The following is a 15,920-nucleotide window of genomic DNA, read 5'->3' on the forward strand; positions in this document are numbered from 1 at the left end:
CAATGTGAATGTAAGGTAAATGTCATTGTCTCTTTTTCCTCTTTTAAGTCCTTGATCCTTCTTGTGTCCCCTTTCACATGATTGCTGCAAGGGCACGCTGGGGAAGTGACTGGAGTGTGGGCCTGAAGTCACCCTCAGTCCTGGATTCTGCACCAGGAGCTGCAGCCACCAGGACTGGTGGTGTAAGTCTGAGTCCAAAGCACGCTGACAAGTGCCACCTGAAAGGCACCACGGCCAGGCCCTTGTCCTCTGTTCAGCCATCAGTCACTCAGTAGGCACCATGAGGCACAGGCTGGGATTCTGTGTCGCTCGGCCTTTTCCCAAGGCTGAACATCAGTGTCACTGAGTGAGCACCTGGGGGACTGCTGAGACTGTCATTTCAGAAAAACTACAGTGCTGTGCTTTGTTGAGGACCGTGCTGCTGGACGTGGGGTGTCTCAGCACAACAGCTCCTCAGTCTGCTCCCTGTGATAACCAGCTATCAGACAGGCTGCAGGATTCTGCATGTGAAGAGACACATTAGTTATGTGCTTCTACAGAGCAAGGGCTCTGTCTATGTCCCTATTTATGTCCCATAGTACGTTTTTCATGGATGATTACTTTCTTTTCAATTAATGAAGTTTTGGACATATCTTTTAGTATTTCTTGGCATTTCTAGGGTTAGTTAATAGTCTATTTTTTTTTTGTCTCTTTCATGCTACGGTTGTACTGTACAGTATGTACTGTACTACGTAGTAGTTGAGCCTGGAGCCAAAAACTGCAGCACTGTTAAATTCATAATGAAGTCTAAAGTTCTGAAAGGTCTAAAATTCGTTTGACAAATAATGGTGTGAGAGAAACATAATAGAAAAAAAATCTAACTTGTATTACCCATAAAAATACATAAATAATTTGTGAAGGGTCTTAAACATACAACAAATACAAATGTCTTCCTCACAGTCTCAAATGGTGAGCAAGTCTGTAGTAGTGACTGGAAGGCTCAGGACATACATTCCAGTTTTGGCTGTGGCTGCTAGTTGCAGGTCACCTTCAGAACTATTTATTAACTATTTAAAATTGGGGTTAATATTAAAGCAAATTTTTGCATTAAAAACAAGTAAACAACAAAAGACATATACATAATACAGAACTAAAAAATCAAATGGAGTAAGTATTCCCATAAGTACAGAACCTATTAAAAAAAGGATGTGTTCATGCTGACATATATGTACAACTTGTAGTCCTCTTGTAATCTGCCAGAGCCGTTCCTCAACATTAAAATGTTTTTATTATATATAATTAAATATATTTAATATTTAAAATATTAAAATAATTTTCCTCTAGTTGGTTATTTATTTTTTATGGCATGGATTTAACACAGCATTTTTGTCTTAATTTGCATTACTCAAGCTACTGACTACTAGTATTCCTTGACATTGCTGAAATATTATTCACTCCTCCAGCCTCATCAGCAACATGAATCATGTGCAAAATAACAGCGTTTGGGGGTTTTAAAGCATCTTAAAATGCTAATAGTTTTGTCATGTATGATTTTTATCAACACTTATCAGTTCTGCCATAAATTACTGCTTTATGCCTATTCATTTAATGTATTTATACTGCTGCCCTCTAGCAGAATGTACACTCTAGCAGTCAACATCTTGGACAATTTGCTGGCTAAAAACCACCAGAAGACACATACATGGACACCTTCCCCCATACCTACGTGTGTGTGTTTGTGTCTGTAACAAAAATACTTCTTTTATTGCTGAGCAAACATGCATAATAGCTTGTACTGGATCTACTGGTTGAAGATACAGCTGTTCTGGCAGTCTGCAAAAGGAGGAGGTAATTCCAGATGTAGAGCAGAGGACACCCAGCTGGAAGCTCTCCTCAGCTGAGGCCCTGTGCCGGGTCATGTCCTGGAATGGCAGCTTCCGAAACCATCAGGCGCAGATCCTTCAGGGCAGGACATCAACATAATCAGCGCTGTCATCAGCTTCTGTGAAGTAATCAAACAAAAAAAGATGTCATTGCAAGGTGCTCTTCCGAAAGGCTGTGGGTGCAGCACAGCCTGTGGCAGGGCAGGTATCAGTAACTCAGTTTGGTTTCTCAGTGTGCCATTGCAGGGCCAATGTTTAGGCCCCCTGTCCTGTGGACTGGATTCTCCAGGAAAAGGCAAAGCCTTTTCTGAGCCAGTAAGCACCGTTGTAAACAGTTGTATTCACATGATACCCCCTTCTTCCTGAGAAACAGTCAAATGTCAGAAATAATCCGTTCTTGCTAAATCAAATCAGTAGCTGAGATATCTGTGACTCTCAAAATGCATCCCTTGTACTGTAAATAAATACCCAAGAGAAAAGTTCTCATCCCAACTAAAGGAGGAGAGCCTGAAAAATCCTGTTCTCTCACTTCATAAGATTGGTTACAGTTTTTGAGAAGCCAGGAAAAAGGCAGAAATTCAGTGCTTGGAACTCAAAGCTCCACTATGGAAACCTATTGCTCTTCAAACAGCTGCCCTCAGAAAAGCTGTTCCTAAGCTAGAAAACAAAGCTCAAATATCTCCAGCCACCAGGATCATGACCTCAGTCCCTTGAGGTGTTCCACTGGTTGTGCTGCAGTGCTCAGTCCCACGTGCAGCAAAGCCAGCTGCTGGTGGCACGTGAGGGACTGCTTGCTTTAGGGAGCACTGCTGTGCTTTGGGCAGTGCCTGTGTTTCGGAGAGCAGGACATATACACAAGCCCCTGCTGTGGACATGTAATAATGCAGCCTGAGAGGGAAGTTTGGAATGCTGTATAAGTGAAATTTAAATCAAAATTTAATAAAAAACAATTCCAAAGTAGCTTGATTATTTCTAAAAAGCCTCCATATTTATGGAAGCCTAGCTATATTTTGACATTGAAATATAAGGGTTTATTTTCCTCCCCGTGATTCCAGATGAGGACACTGTTCATCTTCAAGAAAAATTCCTATTGCAGGACCAAAAATTTCTAAAAACATATCCATGTTACTGCAATATTTTCTGTCTCCCTGCAACAGCAATGGTAAGAAACCATAACAACATTTTTAGAGCAAATGTGGCATATTTGCTGTGTGATACAGGTGACAAGGTAATGTTGATGACATGGGAAATATGTCTCTGTGGCTTCCCCTTAGCAAGGTTGCTGGGGATCAGGCCCCAAAATTGCTGGGGGAGCTTGGCCAGAACAGCTGCACTGCTCTTGTGTGTGAAACCTCAGCACAGAGGGGCTGTCTGTCAGAGTCTGAAATAGTTCATGCCTCAAACTTTGATATAAAGTTCTGCTCATTATAACAAAAACTGCATAAAGAAGTTACAACCAAAGAAGCCTCCCTGAAGTTACCCAAACTACTGAGATTAGATAAAGGAAAACCCATTCTTCAATCACCTGAAACAAACAAGTAAACAAGGAAAAGAATGTGAGCCAAACCCAGCAGCCATACTGAGAATCATCTCTGCCTTGCTTCAAGGTGGGGGAAGCCATAGCCATCAGACCCCTTTTCTGGGAGGAGGTTTGTACAGATTTCTCCCCCAGCCGAGGTGGGGGGAGGAAGTTTTGGCGTGTTGTTTGCTGCTCAGGGGCAGTGAAACCATCCTCCCTTACACAAACTGGCTATGGAACCCCCAACCTTGGGAAGGCCACATCCATGGAGCATTCACGTGAGAGGCAGCTGAGAGAGTGCCTTAATCCATCAAAGACTCCCTGAAGTGCCTCCCAGAGTCGTTCCTGAAGCCTTGCATCACAGGACTGCACGTGATGCAAAAAGCCCAGAGTCTGTTGTAAGAGACAATGGCAAACTCTCCCTGCCCCAGGGAGGTGCCTGGGTTTTCCTACCTAGCCTGAGTGTATATTAAGCCATTGGATTCTGTGCATTCTGGGGAGATCTTCACCACCAAGAAGACCAGCTGAGAGGATCAAAGGAACATTGTTGGGATTCATGGAGCGGTGATATTTTCTGTCACTCTCTTTCTGTCCTCCCCACCTCTTTCTCCTTTCTCTTCTTTATACTCTCCTTTTTCTCTCTCTCCCTCTCATATTTACTATCAAATAAAACCCAAACTATTGTCACTGGCATATGGTCTCGTTTGCACCTTAATTTGGGCAGAGGCATTTCTAATAACTTTAATAACTGGATCATAACACTGCCCCACACCACCGTGCTGAGGTGCTGTTGGGCATGAGATGCAAATCACAGGGCAGGGTGGAGACTCCAAAGTTTTGTTTGCTTTATGATATCTGTACTTAGCAAAAGGATTTCCCTTACTCCTGGCTGGGGCTCTTGGCACACTGCCAGAGGTCATGGAACAGTCTCAGGGTTATTTTGCAGCCCATGGCCTGATGGATGCTGCAGCTCAGTGTTGTACAGCAGGAACATGAAGAATGGTGTGAGGGGTACTAGCAAGTTATCAACAGTATCTGCAGTCATGCTTCTCCAAACAAGGATGTAAGGATGACATGGGGCTATACAACACAGTCTAAAGCTTTATGAGAACCTCTGTCTTTATTGTATCCATTAGCATAATTCTGTCAGGTAGAAGCATCATGCCCTCCTCCTACACCTGGGAGTTGTGAGCATAAATTAGCAGAAGAAGAGCAATGAGAGGCTGAACTCTGGTTCCAAAGCGGTGATCCTGAGCACAAGGCTATATGCTGATCCCTTAGTCATGTTTGAATACAAATCACAAGCTGGCTTGCTTGCCTGCCCATCTTAGAACTAACTGAGTAAGGTTTTGATATAAACATTTCTTAAAACCTGGACAATGAAGGTAAATGACAGCCTCAACTCCCAAGTGCAAGGGCCTGGTATCTTGGCAGAAGCACACTGAGTAAAACTGGTTCTCAGTCTTCTCCAGCCTAAAAGCATCAACATCCATGAACAAGACAGCTGGAGGCAGCTTTTTTCATCATTGTGTATCTCTAGTGATTTTAGTTTGTACATTTGTGAGGGTAAGTAACCTGTGAGCTAAGAATAACCATTTCAGTGAACATAAGAGAGAAGGGAGGATGTAAAACTTCTATCCATGCAAGACAATGTTTAGCAAGCATTCACCACAAACCTGTCAATGCTGTTATCTTTAAAAAACCCACAAAGGCAGAGCTAAGTTTCTCACCATCATAAACATTGTCCATTTCTGACTTGAACCTCTGGCTTCTTTGCAAGGCCTTCTGTTTCTTCACTGGGTAGCGGAGCTTTGTTATCAGACCTTGATTTGGCTTTTCAAAAGCATATATTAAGTCCTTTAATGTTTTGAAGGTCCTCTCTGGAACACCTTCAGAAGTCTGTAAGGAAAGGATAACAGAATGTGTTTGCAAGTTCCCTAAATGAAAAGAATGGTAAGTTGTTTCTTATTTACCAAGAAGCTGTTTTGTAAACATGTTTGATGACAGAATATTGCAGTGTCCTTAAAACACTAGGGAGACCTGTTTGGAACCATGGTTATGGCATTAAAAGTAACCTCCCTTACCATCTTTTTTTTTTCGAAAAGAGCATCAGTTAAATTATTGGTGTAGATGTGTGCTGCAGCGATCCACTACAGCAGAGTGTTGAAAATTGACAGCATTACACACTGTACTCTGGTCTGAGAGCAAAAGTTAGGGATAACATATTTAGTTCTCACTTAAAATGCTGCCTTTAAATATCTAGATGACAAACAGAACTCAAACTTTTACAAAATATCAGCATTGGGAAGCCCAGGTCATGTGCAAAAAACTGTTCTTTAAGTGTGGGTTCATCTGACAGGACTGAACTGCTCCTGCAGCTCAGCCCTGCGTGGATCTGTGCACGGACTTTACAGTGCTGTGACTTCAGGGCAGTGATAGACAGTGAGCACCCTACTAGTAGTCATTAAAAGAGAATGGAGCTTTCTTTTAATCTGCTAGCTAACAAAGAAACATGTATTTATTTTCTATAGTTTTCTGCATCCTTCATCTTTCATTCAGCCCTGGATGGACTGGGTGCCAGGCCTGTGTGTACTGGGCCTGGCTGGGATGAGTTAACTTCCTTCATAGCAGCCTACAAAGTGCTGTGCTCTGAATTTTTGACTGAAACAGTGCTGATAACACAGCCACCACGTTTTGGCTGTTACTGAACAGTGCTTGTGCAGTACTAAGGATGTCTTTCTTGCACTTGGTCCCCCTGGGGAGTAGGCTGGGAGTGTGCAAGATGCTGGCTGTCCTATCTCACCCCATCTGACACTGTACTCGGCGATAAAAGCATAGGGAAAGGGAGGACATTTGTGGTTATGTGTGTGCTGAGGCCTCACTTTCCAGGAGCTCACTAAATATCTGCCCCCTGATGGGAAGGCGTTGCTAAACTTCTTTGCTTTGCTTGTGTGCACAACTTTGCTTTACCTGTTCACCTATTACACTGTATTTTATCCAGGCCAGGAGTTTCCTCACTTTTGCTCTTTGTGTTCTCTTCCCCTAGTCCTGTCCTACTAAGGAGGGAGGGAGTGAGTAGCTGTAGGGGTGCTTAGCTGGTTGGGGCCAGCCTGCTGCACTCTAGAAAGCTCATGTCTGAATCTGGCATTAAAATAAACCCAAACAACCTCTCTTCCACATCAATACATTGTTTTAGTCAATTATCTTAGTGAGGCAAAATAACCTGATTTAAAATTTTTAAGAACTGAATTCTTCTTTCACAGTATTGGCAAAAATTTATAAGGAAGAATGGGTTTGAAAAGTCTAAAAATATCTGAGTTACCTGCTGACAAGAATGACAGCATAACCCCAGTAGAGTGGATAAGGTACAAAACAGAATATTTTTTGTCAGTAAACCATTCTTCATTATGGGAAATTGGGTCTTTCATGCACGGGCAAAACCACTAATAAGCAATAAATTACCAGCATATGAGAGCTTGGAGTGTTCTTTATGAAGTGATTTCTTCATACCACTTAAATGCTGCTTAATATTGGCAATCCTCTTGGCTGTGCTAGTACAAGCAGGGGAGTGAGCCAGCTTTTAAGTGTCCTTTCACATTTCCTGGGGATTTGGTTGATGCACTTGTTTTACTTGAATAAGCAGCATAATTTGGCATTGTCACTTCAGATGCCTCACAATCACACAGAATTATAGGTTCTTTAAATCAAAAAGATCACTACAATATCCCAGATCCTTATGAAATGCTGCATGCACTAGCAGTGCTTTCAAGTAGAAAAAGGTAATTAGGAACAGGAGAAAGTAAGAAACAGGAGAAAGTAAGAAAAGTAAGAGATATTTCATCAGTGCTATCAAAAAGAAATGGTCAAATGAGAAAACAGCTGGTTAATAGATAATAGACCCACTTAGATTATAACTAAATTCTACAAACACAAGAGCTACTTTTTGAGGTCATCTACAATAAGAATTGAGTAGAGAGCAAACTTGGAAATATTTTCTATAGTATTGTGTTTATGGATTTTTTTAATCTATGATCATAGACTAAAATGATAATAGATTAACACTATCTTAGATCATTGATCATAGATGAATCTAAGATATTTTAATTTGTGGTTTTTTTTAAATCTATGCTCCTTAATGCAATCTTTAGAGATGCAATGAGAGTTACTCACCTGTATTCTAAAATATCCTTGGTCTTCTCTGAAGATACGGTAAGTGTAGATGAGGCCCTCAAAGCTGTGAAAAAACATTGTATATGTAACACATCACATTAACAAAGTGGACATATCTGTAAACAGTATTAAAGACATGAGAAGTGCAGTAAAATTGAATGAGGCAGAGACAAGAAAGCAAAAGAGAAGAGATCTTAGAGATTACAAAATGAGTGAAGGCTTAATATCTTGAAATACAAGATTACTCTGACCAGGAGTTTCAAAGAACATATGAACTAAGCCTAACACAGGCCTTTAACAATCATAATTTCATTCCACAAACAGCACCTCTTCTCATCTCTCTCTTATCTTCCTCACTTCTCTAACCTTCATTTTGTATTTCTGTCACAGGAAGGCTGTTGAATTCTTGGAGAGATGTAGGCAGAAAATGGCCTCCAGTCACTAGCACCCAGAAAATGACAGTATGGCTCCTACTTCTGAGAATAATGTTATTCCTTTGCATTTCCCAAGGTTTTAGTCATTGTTATTTTTTATAATAAGCACGTGTTTGAACACTGAGGCTACTGATGTCTTTGGATATATTTTGTCAGCAGAAATAAAAGCTTTATCAGATACCACAGTGGCAGCAATTCAGGAGGTGGACTGGAGATCGTGACTGTGATCAAAAAAGGTAGCAGAGTTGCAAGAAAATATACATCACAATCAAGTGAGGAGGTTGGAGAGAGGTGGGAGCAGCATCTGAAAACAAGTTTTTTTAACTTGTGTGCCAGGAGGACTTCAGCTGTGGCAATGTGAAGTGAACTGTCATGAGAAGGAGAATCTTTGGGCAGAAACCTGGGTCAGGGCACTTGCACAAAAGTGAAGGGTTACTGAAAATAAACTACTTTGTTCTGCAAAAAAAGTTACTATGAACTGAAATTAGAATAAGGCTTTCAGTTATAATATGTTTAATTTAATTCAAAAAGTGTTATCACAGGGATGCATATTTTGTTTTTTGTCTTCTGGAGATACCTGTGGAAATATACATGTTCCTTGCTGAAAAGTACTTTTACAAATGTGAGTGTTTACAGAGACAGAGAAGTGAGAAAAAGAAATACCAGGAACTGATCATTTTTGAAACTTGTTCTTTACTGATCAACTAAATATTGAAACATTTCTGCCTGGATATTATTCAGATACTTTAATTCTTACTAAATGAACATGAAACTACCACTAAAATGGAAACTTCTGTCTCCTCATTAACTACTAAATGCTTACCAAGAGCAAGTAAAGGGTAAAAATAAACAAAATGTTTGGTCTGGTAGAAAAGTGAGGTGAGAGGGAAAATGGCATGTTGAATAGTAAGGAGAACAGTAGCAAAACCAGTAGGTCTGAACTGAAGTGCTGTCAGAGACCTGGGATAATTCTAGATTAAATACACAGTGTGCTGTGGAGGAAGAGCCATGCACCTTGCCCAGTTAGAGAGATGAATTTGAACCGGTCACACCATTCTGCCTCCCAGGTCCTCCACGGGAATGCAGTCCCCCCCATATCCCAGCAGAAAAGGACAAGAAAGTTTGTTTGCTGTAGCAAGTGGATCAATGTATCTGCCCACAGATCAGGTAATTTGAGAAGGGCTTATCTTGTTAGGTGCTAAACAAGGTGTTGAGATGCAATGCTAATTCAAAAGTTGCTTTTGAACATCACTAAGAGTTTCAGCGTTGGTTGCCCCCAGTTTTAGGGCAGTTTGCCTAGTGAACCACTGCCAGGCAGCCCAGTTTCTGGGGCAGTTCTCAGCCAGTGCACTAATACTATTCCATGTGCTGTCTGAACAGGAGCCTTGCTCTGACCTGTGCAAGACACCATCTGTGTACCACTGCTGCCGCTCTCGCAGTTTAACTATGGCATTTGTTCATGTCAGGATTATAGGCAAATCCACTAAACACTTCAGTTTTTATCAGCTTTTAACACTAAAACCCACAAAAGCAAATTGGAAGGCATGATTTTTCATGTGCCTGCACAGAATATTGTGGCAGGCAGATGTGACAGGCCGAAGTGTGTCTGCAAGACATCACAAGAAAAATCTGCTTTGCCCTTAAAAAACAAAAAGATTAAAGGAAAAGCAACTGTGTTGGTGTGGCCTAACCCAGGTTATAACATTGTCGTTCTTCCTCTGTGTCAGGTTCCCCATTTGTCCCTTCTGACAAGGTATACATGTGCCTTCCCTCCCACCTCCCTGCCCTCCCCTCAGCCCCTGCATCATCTCATTCCACACCATACTGAAAGCAGGTTCCTGTAACTGCCTTGCTGAGGGCTCTGTTTGTCCCCAACTTGCTATTTCTCTTCAACTCGTTCTGTTATTTTGAAGATCTGCTTGCTTCTACCTGCCAACCCAGTAGTACTCCATTTCTCTCTCTCTTTTTCTCCCCTTTCCATTGATTTGTTTCATAACAAATTCATTTTTAGTGATTGATAAAAATATCTTCTCCTATTTGTTCATTAATTAGATGTTAAAAGGTTTTCGTGTCACATTCAAACGTATCTGCAGCAAGAGTGCAAAACCTCATAGGTTCAAACAAAGACCTAGATTCTAGTTTTTAAACTTTGAATGCATTATGAACAGATCAATTATATATGAAAAGAGTAAAAAGGGAAATAAAAGTGCTATTCCCCACAGAAAAAGAAAATAATAAAATTTTAATTGTAGTAATTAAAGCTTTGGACTAGAAATAGCAGTTTTCTATGCCCATCTTGTCTGTGGATTTGTCATATAAATTCAGACAGAACTTTGTAATTTTCAGCCTCAGCCTATGTTCTTACATCAGGTAAAATTCCTTTGAAACACAAGACTGAGTTTTTATCAGACAGAAAGTCTACAAAGAAGGAAGTGTTTTTTAACATGCTGTGAGACTTTTTAGTGTCTCAACAGTGCCAAAATGCTGTTTACTCATCATTACAGAGGCAGTTACTTTGAGTAAGGATCTTAGCATATTTTGGCAGGCTGAGTTATTTTCTCTGGGCTGCCCTTACTCTCTGGAGAGAGAGACCAGCATCACCAGAATGTAGTTCATTTATCATCTGTTACATAAAATAGCTTTTTGGAAATGCTACCCCCCCATTTGTCACTATAAAGGAAACCTAAAGCAAGCAGCACTACTTGAATACATAGGCACGCTCCCTTGGAGTCTGTTAATATCAGGGAAGAACTATTAATTTTAGAGAAGATGATTGTTGTCTTTGGATCCAACTGAAAGCTCATAAAAAATCAGTATTAGATTAGAGTACTTACAAAACACAGAGACACAAGGCTCCTTCCACACTCTCACTCTCCCGTATTAAATAGCTGCCATTCTTTTTCTTCTTGCTCAGCAACTCTTCACAGGTTCTTCTTGTTATCTTTCCATGAAAAAATGGGAATTCCATGGAGCAAAGAAAACAATGTGTCTTGCCTTTCAAAGCAATTCTAGAGCAAGTCAGAAGCCTAGCATGAGAAGAAACCTTATTCCAAAGGCAGCTTCCTGTGGATGTCTGAAGTTGGAGGTGCCAAGGACACACAGGAGTTCATGTGTGGTGTTTACTGAACTGTCCCCAGTGAGGTGGGTTAGCTCTGCAGCTTGACAGCTCATGAGCTCTGTGGAGGCAGGAAAAGGTTGGTCTACACTGGTCACAGTCCACATCAAAAAATAAGACACTTTTGTCACATTATACCAGCAGATTTTGGGTTATGTATCACACCTCTAGACTATGAAATACTAAGTTGACACTGAGGTATAGTTACATTTTTAAGTTAACTTTTATGTTTAAAGTGGCTCAAAGCCCAGCAAATAGGGTCCTAAGCTTCAGGAATAAGTCAGGACTGTATAGGAGGATAAAATTATGTAAAAGCACTCTTGTCTTTTTTTCAGGTGATTTTGAGAAGGGAAAATAAGTATTTGTGATATTTTAATCAGCATCAGTCATGAAGCCATAGGATGTGCCAGAAAAAAATTGGCAATTCTCTGTTCATGCAGAGGTTTAAACAAATTTCATCAAAATCAGCTGTAGAAGGACACAAGGTGTTTAATGGAGGAACAGTGTAATATGCAGGGACTGCTGTCATCTTGATCACAGTGAAAAAAAACTGTGAAAAAAACAAGGTAAATACTGGTGGGACACTGTAAGGAAAATCAACCATGTTTTACATGCAGCTGTTACATTTGTGTTTTTTCTCTGACAACTTTGTACACACAAAAATCTTATATTAACATTTGTGTGTTTAACTGCAAGTTGATCATGCATCACACTAAGACCATTTCCAGATGGTATCTTAGTTATTTCAGGAATAAAGTACCTCTAAAAAGGTACTGTTTTGTCTCAAAGAAATGTAGAAACCTAAGGAAAAAAGATATCCCAAGAGAGAAACTGAGAAATGGCAAGTCCAAGGTGATGCTGTTGCTGAGGTCTGTCCTGCAGTGACCACAAGTTACTGATAAAACAAGTCCTGATCACCAAGGGGATGAACTTGTTTATGTAGTTAGATCCTCCAGTTTCAGCTGTCTGCAGACAGCTGCATTTGGAATAATTTTATCCTCCAATGGGATGGGGATAGTGGTATTGGGAGGGAAATATCCCAGTCTTCTAAGCATCCTTAAGAACAAACATCCTTATGTGACAAAGATTCTCCTTCTTATCAAATGCATTTGTATTTTCCTCAGGTTAAAACTGTTTGTGGCCTTTTTTTCTACACATTGTATAAATAAACATTTTCCATGAGGTATTGTGAGGTGAATGGCTTTTCCAGAAGCCCAGCTTTGCAAATGAAGAGCAGCAACTGCTCAGCACTGTCCTGCTTCAGGCAGGTACTCTGCTTGCATTGAAAGGAAGGTAGATAGGAAACAACTGCAAATTCCTCTTTCTTCACAATTTTCCCTGAAGGTCTCATTACCTAGGTGCAAAAATACAAGACAGTAGTTTCGGTAGATCTTGCAGCTCTGAATGTAGAATTTACCTAAAGTGAAACAGCAACCACATGCTACCTGCTGTCGGCTTAGCAGAGTGTTTGTCTGATTTAAAAAATCCTAAGGAGGAGAAAGTGCTTGAGGAGAAATGGGGCTGGGGTCTCCTTCCAGCAGTAGTGGCCACCTACTGGCCCAATCACCTTCCTCCTCAGTCAGTCTCCACAGCTCCCTGAGAGCATTCAGGAATTAACATTTTCCTTTTACCTCACCTCACCTGTCTGCAATACTCAAATGGACCTGAGAATAGGATTGAATACTTGATTTAAAAGCAGAAATCATTGAAATGCACTAGAGAAAGAGCTCTGGGAGGGAAAAAGGAGAGAGACTGTAAATATGGTCTGGTCAGTCACTAAATACATGCGACTAAATATATGTCACTAAAATATATGTGTGGGTGTGGGGTTGTGGTGTGTTTGAGGGCTAATCCAGAGCAAAACCACACAAATATACAACAAATATACAACAAATATAAAACAAATATACAACAAATATACAACAGGACTTGCAGATCCCAGCCTGGGACACGTGTTGATGGATGCTGTGTAACAACTGGCAGGTGGGGGATTTCCTGGTCAGTCACCACAGAGCTGCGCCATGAGCCTCACCACAACTTGTACGACACAGCACTGAACCTTTACAGTGCATGTAGGGGTCACATAACAGTATATTTCCATGGGCCTAATGTAACCTAATGTAAACTCTGAGCAAACATTTCCTAATGCAAACATTTCCAGCTTAACACATCTTGCAAGTATTTTTGGCTTACACAAACCTGCATACCCAGGCTGCCTCCTCAGCCAAGTCTGAAGTGTGGTAAGAAATATGACCTGATGATCTTAAGTCTGATTAAATGTATGATAAGAGACTTGGGGAGCTGAAATGGCAGTGATGCCCCAAGGCAGTGGGGCTTGGGTGACGGAGGCAATTGCACCAGGCTGAGCCTCTGGGAATCTTAGCTACACCAAACCAAGCAATAGCTCTCGGTAATCTGTGCTGAAAGTTATTTTACTCCATTCCAAAATAAATTTTTTTTTTTTTATTTCTCATTCACTTAAGGAGATTTCACAGTTCCTAGGATAGCCTCTTGCAGTGACTATCCTTTCAGATGGCAGAGAACAGGGGGAAAACAAAGTTCTTTTTCTGAGAGTCTGTCTCTTGGCCTGCTTCTACCATAGCATGGGAAAGAAACAGAGTTTCACTTCCTAAAAATCTTCTGTATATCAAAACAAGCACATCCTTCAGTCAATCTTGCACTTTCTGAAGTTATTGCAATCACTTCTGAAGGAAGTCTTTTTCCATAAGCCGCCTTTTCTTGCGATTGTTCTCTTTACTTTTCTCTGGCACCACTTTGGCTACTACTTCTATAAAATTTGATGCCTATAAATAAGTCTTTTGATTAGAATAGCAAGATAGTTAGCCACTCTTCCCTTCACAAATAGGTGCTAGAGAAACAAGACATGCAACATTTTGGCAGCAGTGCCAAGCCTTTGTTGACCGTTTAGATCATTGGTTTTCTGCCATTCAGCTGCCTGGACTAATTTTCTTTTTTTTTCCTCCTGTTATTGTAAAACATAGCAAGGCTATTTCATAGTGACCCCTCATATTGACAAGCACAGTTGGAGCTCGGGTTCTGCAGTGTCCCCTGGCTGCAGCTCCAGCACAGGAAAGTTCTTGACAGTGTCTTCTGTAAGAACAGGAAATCTGGGGAGAAGCTAGGCTGCGTGACAGCAGTGAGGGTGAGACCTTCAGCGAATCATCAGGCACAGTGTGGGATATCGGGGCTAAATAAAAGCTGTGGTCAAAAGCAAAACTAGTGTGCTTAAACTGTTGTGAGTAAAGCAGGGAGCTGAAGGTCATTTGTTATCTAGCCAGAAAGAAAAAAGCAGGCACAACATAAGAAAACTGAAAGTAAGTTGAGTTCTAGCTAAATCTCCTGAAATATGAGCTCTTGTTGATTTGGGTCTCTGGGCAGTCCCAGTCCTGTGGCTTACTCTATGAACAGAACCAATAATGTTTTTGCAAGAAGAACTGTTACAGAAAAAAATTACATTTAATTTCAATTTACAGCTTTAGCATGATATCTACACCAGGCTGTAATTTTGCAATTTACTGTGCCTGGACACAAAGGGATTTTTTAGTAGTATCTGTTGATGGCAAGATTTACTTGATACTGAAAGAAAAATCACTATGATGTAAATTTAAGAAGAAAATTGAACTGTTGTGTCTGTTACTTAGAGATTGCTGCTACAGCTGTCTGTGGAGCCCCAAGGCATCAGAGCTCTCCCATTAGCTTTCTAACAAAATATAAACCTAGGAGGGAAAACCTGTTTTATAACTCAACATACTGCCCATTTTTTAAAATGCAAGTAAAGAGAAAATGGTACTTCAGAATGAAGGTGGTAGTCCAAAATGAATTGAGAATGATAGTTCAAACTTGTCTGTGCTAAAATTTGAATTAAAAAGTTACAGAGCCAAACAATTAAAAAAGGTTTATAAGACACATGAATATATGTAAGTAGTGGGTTTTGGTCTTAAAAATTATCTAGAATGTTGCTTAAATGTTTATTTAAAGGATAGAGTCATAAAACAATAATTTCCTTCTCACTGGCAACCACATTGTCAGGGTTCAGAGTGATCCATATTCAATTACTCCCTGAGATTATAATAGCTGCAATGTTTGTATTTAAGTGGCAGTTACCTCAGAGTTACCCTCTGAGGCAGGGTAACTGAGGCTCTTGTTAATAGATCCTTTGGAGCAAATTAGAGTGAAACAATACTGAATGTCCAGTTTATATATGAGGCATACTTATTTTAAAACAATTTAATTGCAGCAGAAAGAAGGAATGTAGCCGTTTTAGTTCTTTTCTACAAAAATATAAAAAAAAATCCTGAAAATTCAGCTTCTAAGACATCATTCATTGGTCTCAAATATCACATAAATCAATTAATGAAATGCAGTAAGAAGTTAGCTCACATCATAATGCCCCCAAAGTACTGCCTTCCTGTAAAGAAATGTGCAAATAAAGCTGTAGGAAGTGACAAACCTCACTTACACATAATCACATTTCTGTACTTCCTCTACATACTCCATCACATATAACTGCACTATAAACGTTTGAGCTTTTGTCTTAATATTTGACAAGACTCCATCCAGGGTGTTTATCTGTCCTTCACATCTAGAGTCATATTAACAGTGCCATCATTTTTACCTTGTGAATTTTCTCTTATTAGTAGCTCTTTTTGCCATTACTAATATTTTCCTAGTCACTAATTTACAGTGTCCTGTCAGAATGCTGTGTACATTACAACTACAGCTTGCCACCTTGGAACAGTGCCATCTTTGCATAGTATTGAAAATAACACTTATTTCCCACCCCACCCACCCTCCCCATC

The 15,920-nt window shown here is 40.3% G+C and overlaps 1 protein-coding gene across 1 annotated transcript; it reads right to left on the reverse strand.

The window, feature by feature from the left end:
* Window positions 1-1,319: 1,319 nt before the first annotated feature.
* SH2D1B (SH2 domain containing 1B) lies at window positions 1,320-11,631 on the reverse strand. The gene is made up of 4 exons (XM_054270328.1): window positions 10,820-11,631; window positions 7,552-7,615; window positions 5,112-5,280; window positions 1,320-1,981 (listed from the first exon to the last, which is right to left on the reverse strand). The coding sequence occupies exons 1-4, from the start codon at window positions 10,951-10,953 to the stop codon at window positions 1,941-1,943; spliced, it is 408 nt and encodes a 135-aa protein (XP_054126303.1). The 5' UTR covers window positions 10,954-11,631; the 3' UTR covers window positions 1,320-1,940.
* Between the last annotated feature and the right edge of the window lie 4,289 nt (window positions 11,632-15,920).

The sequence above is a fragment of the Melozone crissalis genome, unplaced genomic scaffold (genome assembly GCF_028551555.1).
Source record: "Melozone crissalis strain CALT ecotype California unplaced genomic scaffold, PUWL_Pcris_2 ptg000009l_1, whole genome shotgun sequence".
Lineage (NCBI taxonomy): Eukaryota > Metazoa > Chordata > Aves > Passeriformes > Passerellidae > Melozone > Melozone crissalis.

Bases quoted from the DNA above. Each gene is read 5' to 3' on its own strand.
- SH2D1B (XM_054270328.1), bottom strand. From the start codon at position 10,953: ATGGAATTCCCATTTTTTCATGGAAAGATAACAAGAAGAACCTGTGAA. The intron at 7,616-10,819 runs GTAAGTACTCTA...GTTTTTTCACAG, and splicing joins GCCTTGTGTCTCTGTGTTTT to CTTTGAGGGCCTCATCTACA. The intron at 5,281-7,551 runs GTGAGTAACTCT...CTTTCCTTACAG, and splicing joins AAGGATATTTTAGAATACAG to ACTTCTGAAGGTGTTCCAGA.